Below are 11,342 nucleotides of genomic sequence, written 5' to 3'. Positions count from 1 at the left end.
TCTTACTAAATTTCAAATACAATATTATGGGAACATAAAATGATGGCCAAGCATATCTAGCAGAAAAGAGAGGGCAAGATTGGTTTTGGTTGTATTGTTTGAAAAATCCAAAACTGCTTGCATAGGCTTTCATAATTAAGCCATTTGGATAGGATTGTACAAATCAATCTGTCTTCTTTCTTTTATAGTTTTTAAGAATTAAGATGGTTAAATATATATACGCCAGCCTTCTGTTTCCTGTAAGTTCTTGAAATAAAAAAGGAAATAGCTTGTATATATTGCTGCTAGGTTCTGGAAATGCCAACAAGAGACATCGTTTGGTGGCCTGTAATTCAGTCGGTTGGATAACAACGACAGCAATGGTAGCTAAAAATGATCAAGTAGGCAAATCATAACGAAAAAGTGAAAAACCCCAAAAAAATACAAAAGCAAGAGGTAGGCACAAATATTGCGACCTGCAATATTATCTTCTTGTTACATCATTTTTCAAAGCAAAAATGATTGAGGTAATAATTCCAAAAGTCCCCACTCGATCGTTAAAAAAAATATCGGCTAGATTTGAATCCGAAGGTGGCCTCTAATTAAGTTGTGTAGAATTTTTGAACCAAGGCCACATAAAATTGTATGAGTTTTTTAGGGACTCAGTGCTGTTTTTGTCTCTGTGGACACTACAAAAGCCATAAGGTTTTTATCCCCATTAGTGAAAATGACTGGTTTATTTGTTTCTTGCATTTCTCTTTTTGTTATGTGTTTTGATGGTGATGTAACCGCAATTTCATGCTTAGTTAATATTCAAACAGGTAGATTTGGAAGTGGGGTGAATTAATTATTTACCACATGCTTCACATTGCCTCCTAAAAGGATCCATTAACTGATTTGGACAAGCATTTTACCGGATCCAAATTGGATTAATTTTTTGTTGTTTAAGATTAATTAAAACCTGCAAACTATATTACAAAAGGAGATTGAGATTCTATGAAGGTCTCGATGTTACATGAACTAATCAGATATCATGCCAAACAAAATTTTGATTTGGGTTTCATAAGATGAACTAACCAACATTATTCAACGTTAACCTATCACCCCATATTTCACATTGAAAAAATAATATGATTAGAGCAACGAATAATTCCAGTGTAAAGTTTTATAAGCCATGCTACGATATATACCTAAAAAGGAAAAATATTAAATAATTAGAAGCTGTAATTCTCACCAACTAGCAGTCTAGCATATCACACTCCGGTCCGGTGCCTCATCGGCGATTTCTACCAAGCCTTGTCATAGCTGGCGCCTTAGCCCTATGTGCAGTTTGCGTGATGTTGCAGACATTGCGGTACAATATTCCGATTGCGCGATGGCACATACTAATAGTGCAGTTCAAGTCTTTCCTTATGCAGGCCATATATAGTTTTGTTTGCTTTGTTTATGCTGTCGGTGGTAATTTGCTCAAGCGAACAATGTTCTGATTGCAATGTGAGATTCTCTTTCTTTCATAGTCAACGGAGCCAATTTTAAGGAATCGAATAAAATGAGCCAATGCTTGGACACATACTTGCATTGAAAAGCGGGTATGCATGGGAGTTAACGAAAATTTTCAACCAAAACGTCATCAGGGAGATGATCGATACTGCTTTGTTGATGTTGATGATGGTGTTGACAGTGACGATGACGTTTTTGATATCTTCGGGTGATGAATATGGTCATCAGAGATCGGCATTTCTGTGGGAGTCGTACGATAATATATATCCAACAATACATTAGAGGTAACACCTCTCATGGTGCAAATTTGGACGACGGCAGAAAACAGTAGATAATATATATCCAACAATAAATTAGACCAACAAGTTCTTCACATCCAGATCGACATATAATTACGTACCAAATTGTATTCCTTTCTAATTAAGAGATTTATGTTACTATTTAAGTACTAGGGTTTAGCCCACAACAAATATATGAACTGAATACCCGTACAAAAAAAAAACAAAACAAAACAAAAATCCATCCATGGCTGAGGGATAAAAAGAGAAAGCATATCGAAAGTAAATTTTGATTTGAATTCATAAAATGAAAATTACATCAACAAATACTTACGAAAAAGAAAAAAGAAGAAAAATTTGCAACAGATGAATATGCCAATTATCCCACCACATATCACATCCAGTATGTGGCTCGTCTCTGCGGAGCTTTGTAACAACTCAGAAGCACTCGGTGATCTGCTCCGCCATGGTGAGGCAGCGGTCCAAGTTCTCGATGATGACAATGACGGTCATCTTTTTTGTCTTTTCGAGTGATGAATATGCTTGGGATCTGATGCTTCTTTTGGTAGTAGTATCAGCTCTCGTGGTGGCAGAATTTTGAAAAGAATTAACCGATGTCTAGGGTTATTACCCACCCAAACATAACTTCATGCATTGTAAATAGGCTTAAATGTCAAAATGGTCCTCATTTTTTACCTGTTCGGTCAATTTAGTTCCCAATTTGTCAATTTTGCCACTTTGATCCTTGTGTTTACTATGTTAGACAATACGGTCAATTCCGTTAATTTATTGTTAAATTTTTCATTTTGAACTGTTAAACTCTAAATGTTTCATAAATATAAAAAGATCAATTTAATTTCCTGTTTGTTTTAGGATTAAGCCCTTATACATAGATGTCTCCATGGTCAGTTGATAATTGGCTAAATATCCTATTTCAACTAGGATTAGGATTTCTTTCAAATTTCTAGTAGGATTAGGCCTAATTTTCCTGTTTGTTATGGGTTAAGTCCTTGTGTATATATACACAGGTGAGTGAACAAATTTTCTAGCATACTTTCACGCCTTAAGAATTTTGTTTGGAGCCCTTTTCTTGGTTCACTTTCCTCTACAATTTTCTACATCCCTACCAGTTGATTATCCTGTATCACCCATCATGTCACAAGAAGGTGAAGTTTTGGGAGGTTCGGTGAAGAAGCGGAAGCTGGATGGGGTGGGATCTTCCGAGGTTCTGAGTCCTCAGCCGCTGCGGCAGGTGAGAGCCCATCAGAGCTGTAAGCAGTTTTGGAAGGCTGGGGATTATGAAGGAGCTCCTTGCAGCGATAATCATACTTCTGCTGCTGGTGGGATGGACCGTGTAAGGGTTCATCCCAGATTTCTGCATTCCAATGCAACAAGTCACAAGTGGGCTCTCGGCGCTTTTGCCGAGCTGTTAGACAATGCATTGGATGAGGTTTGCAGTGGTGCTACGTACGTTAATGTCGATGTGCTTGAAAGCAAGAAAGATGGAAGCAGAATGTTGCTGATCCAAGATGATGGCGGTGGTATGGATCCGAAAAAGATGCGACACTGCATGTCCTTGGGGTATTCGGTGAAAAGCAAAGTTGCTAACACTATCGGACAGTATGGAAACGGTTTTAAGACGAGTACTATGAGGCTAGGAGCAGATGTGATCGTGTTTTCGCGCTGCGAAGGCAAAGATGGAAAAAGCGATACGCGGAGCATCGGGTTGCTGTCTTACACGTTCTTGAAGAGCACGGGAAAGGAAGACATTGTAGTTCCCATGCTTGATTACGAGAAGAGAGGAGGAGGAGCCTGGCGCAAAATGTATAAATCCTCCGAAAGTTCTGAAAGTGATTGGAAGAAAAATGTGGAGACAATAGTTCAGTGGTCGCCATTTTCTAGCGAAGAAGAGCTGCATCGTCAGTTCTTAATGATTAAAAACCATGGCACCCAAATAATCATATACAACCTTTGGGAGGACGACGAAGATCAGTTGGAGCTTGATTTTGACACCGACCCTCATGATATTCAACTCAAAGGTGTCAATCGAGACGAGAAGAATATACAAATGGCTCAAGATTATTCCAACTCGCGGGTTTTCTTGACCTACCAGCACTCGTTGAGGAGCTATGCATCGATTCTCTATTTGCGGCTTCCTCCTAACTTTCGGATCATCCTTCGTGGGAAAGAAGTTGAGCACCACAACATAGTGAATGATATGATGATGTCCCAGCAAGTCACGTATCGGCCAACCGGTGCTGACGGGATCCAAACAAACGCAAATGCGATTGCTGTTGTCACCATCGGGTTTGTAAAGGATGCAAAATCTCATATCGACGTCCAGGGGTTCAATGTTTATCACAAGAATCGACTGATTAAGCCGTTTTGGAGGCTTTGGAATGCTGCAGGAAGTGACGGCAGGGGTGTTATGGGTGTTTTAGAAGCTAATTTTGTTGAACCAGCTCATGATAAGCAGGGGTTTGAGCGTACAACAGTTCTTTCGAGACTCGAGAAACGATTGATAATTATGCAGAAGAATTACTGGAGTACTAACTGCCACGAAATTGGGTATGCTCCGCGACGTAATAAGAAGATCATTAACGACTCTGCAAATCGTAAAGAAACTAGTCCCGATCCTCCATCTAACGCGGAGGCTACTACGTCAGGCAGCAAGAAGAGACCATTTTCGGGTCGTGATTCACCCGCACTTCAGAGTGTTGGTTCAAAAGCTTCCGAAAGGATCACCAACGATGGAGTCCAAACCCCCAAGCAATCTGGGACATTAGGATCATCAAGGTCTTATGAACCATCGGCACCACCTTCGGCAGCCAATGTCAGCGATGCAGGCATGCATGTTACCATGTCTGATAAGCAAGTGGGTGGCAGACATCATGAGGGATTTGCTGCTAAAGAAGACTCTGCGAAAGACCGCCCACGTGTTGCGACTCCGTTATCTTCACATACGGAAGATACTGAACAATCTTGTTCACCAAGTAGCCCAGGAGCCAATTCACTGGACGGTCATGATGTCAATGGTGGGCGTTCCCGCTTGGAGCCTGTTCGAGTTGTAGGGGTGCAGCAATTGAAAATAGCATATATCAAACTCAAGAAAATTTTGGAGAAAAAGGATCAATGGTGCAAGTCACTTGAAACTCAGCTCCTAGCGTCAAAACAAAAAATTACAGACATGAACAATGAACAAGATAACCTAATTGGCATATTCTCCGAGGAGAGGGAGCGTCGAGACAAGGAGGAGAAGAGTTTGAGAGAGAAGCTCAAGGATGCAACATATACCATTCAACAACTGGAAAAGCAACTCAAAGCAATCGAGTCCGCCTAAGTCTAGCCTCGTGTTCACTACGTCTTTCGTTATGACTTGGAAGCGAAATGTATATAGTTTGATCCGAAATGCAGTGTAATACTTTAACGTAGATCTCATGTATTCGTTTTTCGCAATCTGAACAAATTTCAATCTCAACAGTACAAACATACTTCTTCAAACTAATTTTCATTAACCCTCTTGCAAGGTTGGTGCATAAACCCTACTAAAAACTCAAGTAACATGAAAGGCAAAGCAAAATTTATAACACTGAGAAACTCCCCCAAATTAACGAAAGCTATAAGATGTTCAAAAGCATTACAAGCTTCATTTCATCGTGGGATATAGGAATGCCCGAAAAACGCATATTTACGACTTTTACATCTAGCAAAGCAAGATTATATGTATCTGTATAGCATCTTAGACAAACTGTTCAAACCTGACTTGTAAATCTCCGTGCTCACCACGAGCAGCACTTTCACGCTTGCTCCTTTCGTAATCGGGATCATCGGTGGGCAGCTCGTACCTACAAACAGGGCATGTATTCCGAATGCCCAACCACGGCACAATGCAATCATGATGGTAGTAATGGCAGCAGGGCAAGCTTCTGACTTTATCCTCCACCAAAATGCTGTCTTTACAAACAGCACAAACCGCTTCTTCTTTCTTCAATTCTTCGACTGTAAACTCTACCAATGGAAGATCTTCGACCACGCTTAAAGCTGCCGGAGGACGGCCATTCATGGCATTGGCATTCTCCACGAATTGCCCGAAAATCGTGTTGATGTACTCTGCAGTCTCTAAGTCAAGATCGTCGTCATCCGCGAACCTCCGAAAATTGTTGACTATTTCCCACTCCATGCTTCGTGCTGCTCCTTGGAGAACCTCGTCTTCCGCGGTGAAAAACCCAGAGACCACTGATAGCTCCTCCACTCCGCCGTTGACTGGATTACTCTCGGTCGATTCAGAACTTTCAAGCATATTCCTCTGCTCCATCAAGAAAAGGTTATCCCAAATTGACTGGATACCCGAATCGGTGATCCGATCACTTTCTATATCATCGATTGTACCCGAATCCGAATCCGATTCCAACTCCAACCCAACAATCCGAAGCTCAGAAACCGATCCCATAGAGTTTGACCCAAACCCTAAATTCGACTCCGTTTCGTCGCCGTCTTCAACACCCCCAATTTCCAATTCGGTCGCAAACGGATCCGACCGGGAACCCGACTCGACAACGCAGTCAGTATTGCGCTGCTGCTCCGAGCTGCTGCGGTCGAAAAGATCGGTGACCAAGCAGCTGACGTCATGGTCAGAATCGGAGGCGGCATCGGAGAACCAGTTGCGATCGGACGTGCTCCGGGAATCAAGAGCATCGACGGCGAAGGGGTTGCAGTTGTGGTTGGCGCAGCAGTGGGTGAGGGGATCGATGACGAGGGTTGGGTGGGTTTGCGGGTCAACGGGTTCATTTGTTGGTCGTGGGTCGTCGGGTAGCTGAGTGGTGGCGGAGAGCTCAGACATTATTTTCGAAAATTAATAATGGAAATTAGAGGAAAAGTTTTCGTTGGTGGCGCTTTCGGTTTATATACTCTGGGATTTTCTTCCCTCGTTTTGATTTTATTTTTATTTTTATTTTTATTTTAGGGATCTTATCCAAAAATAAAAGTATGCACAAACATTTAATCAAGAAAATTTGAGTTGTTACTAATTACTACAGTCTGGTGGTATTGTTCTTCATTTGCAAGTGAATGATCTTAGGTTTGATTTTCGTGGATGGTGAATTTGATACCCAATTAGGTTGTCCATTGTGTAGCTTTATCGAATTGCCATTCTTCTTAATGTAAAATGTATCGTTGTACTCAAAAAATAAAAATTGAGTTGACTTTTGAGAATTATATTTGTTTTATTTTATATAATACAAATACATATTGGAGAAAGAAATTTGGGAATTTTGACTAAGCTAGATAATAAATTAGGTATAAAGCTTATCGTCTACATACGTTGATTCTCACTAAGAATTGAGATGAATTTTGGGGGTTTTGTATCATTTTCTTTATCTTCATTATTTCAAGTAAGAAGTTTTGCCGTGGAAATGAATTTAGTTTCGATTTTATTTGTACATACACTAAGAATTGAGATAACTTATATTAATTAGTAAAATACGGATGATGGTGTATTACTGAAGAATAGGCACCAATGCTTGATGGTTCAAGTGGTAAGAAGTTTGTTCTCCTTAAGTAAGGTCTCGAGTTCCAGCCTTGTGAATGAAGGAGTCATAATTGGGAGAGCTTGCCTACCGAATGGGGTTCGAGCCGGCTCGAGGGATTAGTTCTCGCCTACGTGCGGGATACCCTGGATTCATCCAAAAAAAGAATAGGCCAAAAAAATAGTATATTACTTAAAAAGTACATATATAATGTATATAACACATTTTCGAAGGGTTTATAACTTTGTATAAAAAAAAGTTCTTAATTTCTAGTATCAATTGTTGAAAACGAAATATTTCTTTTTGAATTGGGCTATTCAAATACCTAATTTTACATTCTAGATCCTGCACACCATTGTTAGCATTCAATTGTGAGAAGTAACGATAGATATGTGAATAATACTACCATTTTTTAATCAACACATGATAAACTTATAAGCATAGAACCTGTTTCAACTTTAAGAAAAGAAGTACACCAGAATTGTCAACTAGGGATTTAAGTCTGTCAAGAGCAAGTCTTTGTTAACAATGCTAACACTTAATTTGCCTCCGAGTAGATAAAAACACTTTCCATTGCTTCACAAACAGGAGCGGGTTTAGATTCAAAACTACGGCTTATATATGCATAAAGTGTCCCAATTCTTGAGATTTGAGAGCATCAAATTCAAATAACTTATTAATTTTCATACATAAGAACAAGTATTTGAGTTGGTCAAGAACGTATTCTTAAAAACTAGGGCATGCTTTCCTCGCCTCTTCGAGCTCATAGAATACGTCATTGACCAACTCAAATACTTGTTCACATCAATCTTGGCCAGAATCAAAGAAGAATAAAATAATTAAGATACTAATTAGAGACAAGCTCCAGCGTACACAGTGCATTAAACTTTAAGAGAGAATTTGTCCGGGTTTCGGCCCCACCCCTTTCTAATAGAGGCTTTGTCCCCAGCAGGATCCTCTCCGGATCATTTTGGCAAGGATTATGGGAATTCGTAATTTATGTCTGTTCATTGTATATTGTGTGGTCAATTTTTGTTAGATATTGTTTGTGTTTAATTTTAAATAAAAATATTTAAAATGATTTATTACCGCACGATGTACGATGAATGGACACAATTCATCTTGTGGGATTATCATGAGTGACACTGCCAATATAGGCAGAGAGAGAAGAAGGTGGTGTTGTAACACTCAGTCGGTGTGATCACCGAAACTCTATGCACCCTCTCAAATGATCGCAACAAATTGCATTGAAAACTGACTGCACTGCAGAACGAATTGAAAGTGGTGGGGGAAGATGAATGTCTATGAGGTGTGAATGACTGGGTCAATCGGGAAACATAGCGGGGGAAAAGGTAGCAAAAGGAACAAAAGGAAGAAACAAAGATAAAACGGAAGAAGAAAGGGCTGCCACTGACCCTGTTGAAGTTTGTGGTTTTCATTATATTGACAAGCATCCAAAGGTTACACAAAATATATAGAAGAGTTTGAGTGAGTTGCAAACTGCACTCAACACTCACGACAGCCAGCATAGGATGCCACACTAATCTCCTTAAATCATGCAAGACAGCTAATTGAGACATAGGGAGCCACACTAATCAGCCACACTAATCTCCTTAAATCATGCAAAGCAGCCGGCATAGGGCCACACTAATCTTCCTTGAAATGAGGAGATAAGACCCTTACACAAGATGATAAGATCAAGAAGAAAATAGACAGCTATTAACTAGATAAAACCCTAATGAAGAGTAGTCATAAGTAACCGGAGGTCCTTCCTTCAATACTCCCCCTCAAGCTGGATCCAAAAGGTTGATGGATCCAAGTTTGCCAAGGAGAAGCTGAAATTGATGAGAGGCTAAGGATTTGGTGAATAGGTCCGCAAGTTGATCCGAGCTCCTTACAAAATGCGTTTGGATAACCTGAGATTGAACTTGTGTACGAACATAGTGACAATCGACTTCAATGTGCTTGGTTCTCTCGTGAAAAACTAGGTTGGAAGCAATGTGCATTGCAGCCTGATTGTCACATAAAAGAGACATGGATTGATGATTGAAAACACCTAAGTCACACAGTAAACCTTTGAGCCAAATTAGTTCACATGCAGTAGATGCCATGGCCCAATATTCTGCCTCAGCACTGGATCTTGCAACGACAGTCTATTTTTTGCTTTTCCATGAGACAAGGTTGCCTTCCACAAACGTGCAATATCCCGTTGTAGACTTACGATCAATGGAATTGCTAGCCCAATCTGCATCACAATAACCTGTAATCTGAGTGCTTGCATTGTTCTTCATGATTATACCACGTCCCACAGAACCTTTTAGATACCGAAGTATCCTTTTGACTAGGTTAAAATGTTCCAGCGTGGTATAGTGCATAAATTGGCTAACAATACTGACAGCATACGTAATGTCGGGCCTTGTGATGGTCAGATATATCAACTTACCAACCAACCGCTGATAATAGCTTATGTTCGGAAGAGGTTGACCCTCTAAGCTGAGCTTAAGTTTAATGTCGAGAGGTGTAGGGACCGGTTTAGCATCACTCATGTTTGATTCTTTAAGGAGATCAAGAACATATTTGTGCTGGTTAAGGAATAAGCCCTTGTAAGAGGTAGCCATTTCGATGCCAAGGAAGTATCTCAGTACACCAAGATCTTTTATTGCAAAGCGTTGCTGAAGAGAATGCTTGAGTTCTTTGATTTCTTCAGGGTTATCTCCGGTGATGATCAAGTCATCAACATACACAAGAACAACCAATGTACCAGCGGTGCCTGAGTGTACAAATAAAGAAGAGTCTGCATTGCTTCTTCTAAAACCAACACTGATAAGGACTGAACTAAGCTTAGCATACAGGCTCTCGGTGATTGTTTAAGGCCATAAATTGATTTGTGCAGTTTACACACAACATCCTGTTTATGACTTTGAGAGTGACCCGGTGGTAATCTCATGTAGACGTCTTCTTCAAGCTCACCATGTAAGAAGGCGTTTTTTACATCCATTTGATACATAGGCCATCCTTTGTTGACAGCCACGGACAAGAGTACACGCACTGTGTTCATCTTTGCAACCGGGGCAAAGGTTTCCTTGTAATCCACATCAAATGTTTAAGTGAAGCCCCGGGCCACTAATCGTGCCTTGTGTCTTTCTATAGACCCATCCGAGTTGAATTTAATCTTGTATATCCACCTGCAGCCTACTATTTTCTTTCCTTTGGGCAGTGGCACAATGCTCCAGGTTTTATGTTGATCGAGTGCATGCAATTCATCCTGCATGGCTTGCTGCCACACCTGTGATTGGTTAGCTTCTTGAAATGATTGAGGCTCTTCATGTGCAGATATATTACTCAAATAGGCAGTATAATTAGGTGACAACTTTTGGTAAGAACAGTAGTTGGATAAAGGGTGCTTGGGCTTGTACGTAACAAAACCTTGCAGTCTTGCTGGTGGGTGCCTCTCACGAGTTGGATTTCGTCGAGGTATGATAGGAAGAGACTCCTCTGAGGATTCTTCAGGATGAATATTGCGTAAAGTTTCATCTTCCACAGGCATGTTATTGTCGTCATATGGAATCAGTGGATTTGGGGCCACAAGATCCATCGTGTGAGGTTGATCACCCACATTGTTGGGTATCTCAGTCCTTGGCAGTGGAAACATGTCCAAGCTAATATCCCCCTGACTTGTACTATCCAGAGACTTACTGTAATAAGAATTAGTTTCATGAAATTGAACATCCTTTGAAACAATTAATCTCTTAAGTTGTGGATTGTAACACTTATACCCTTTTTGTGTGGACGAGTAGCCAAGGAAAATGCATTTAGTTGCCCTAGGATCAAGTTTGTCTCGATGTAAGGGCTGAACATGAACAAAACAGATGCATCCAAAGACTTTAAGGTGAGACAAGTCCACCTTTCTGTTCTTGACTATCTCTATTGGAGATTTGAACCCCAAAACCCTACTAGGTAACCTATTGATCAGGTAAGCTGCTGTCATGACGCTTTGAGACCAAAAACGTTGTGGTACATTCATTTGTAACATCAATGCCCTAGTTTTTTCAAGGAGATC

At 40.3% G+C, this 11,342-nt stretch overlaps 2 protein-coding genes across 2 annotated transcripts; one reads left to right on the top strand and one right to left on the bottom strand.

The window, feature by feature from the left end:
- The first annotated feature begins 2,082 nt into the window (after positions 1-2,082).
- LOC126610717 (protein MICRORCHIDIA 4-like) lies at positions 2,083-5,097 on the top strand. The gene has a single exon (XM_050278833.1). It carries the CDS (start codon positions 2,911-2,913, stop codon positions 5,095-5,097), a length of 2,187 nt encoding a protein of 728 aa, XP_050134790.1. The 5' UTR covers positions 2,083-2,910.
- Positions 5,098-5,249: 152 nt separating this feature from the next.
- LOC126612160 (E3 ubiquitin-protein ligase RING1-like) lies at positions 5,250-6,642 on the bottom strand. Its single transcript, XM_050280492.1, has one exon. It carries the CDS (start codon positions 6,595-6,597, stop codon positions 5,497-5,499), a length of 1,101 nt encoding a protein of 366 aa, XP_050136449.1. The 5' UTR covers positions 6,598-6,642; the 3' UTR covers positions 5,250-5,496.
- Positions 6,643-11,342: the final 4,700 nt, after the last annotated feature.

Source organism: Malus sylvestris, chromosome 17 (assembly GCF_916048215.2).
Source record: "Malus sylvestris chromosome 17, drMalSylv7.2, whole genome shotgun sequence".
NCBI lineage: Eukaryota > Viridiplantae > Streptophyta > Magnoliopsida > Rosales > Rosaceae > Malus > Malus sylvestris.
Note: the sequence above shows the minus strand (reverse complement) of the source record. Positions and strands in the feature narration are given on the sequence as shown.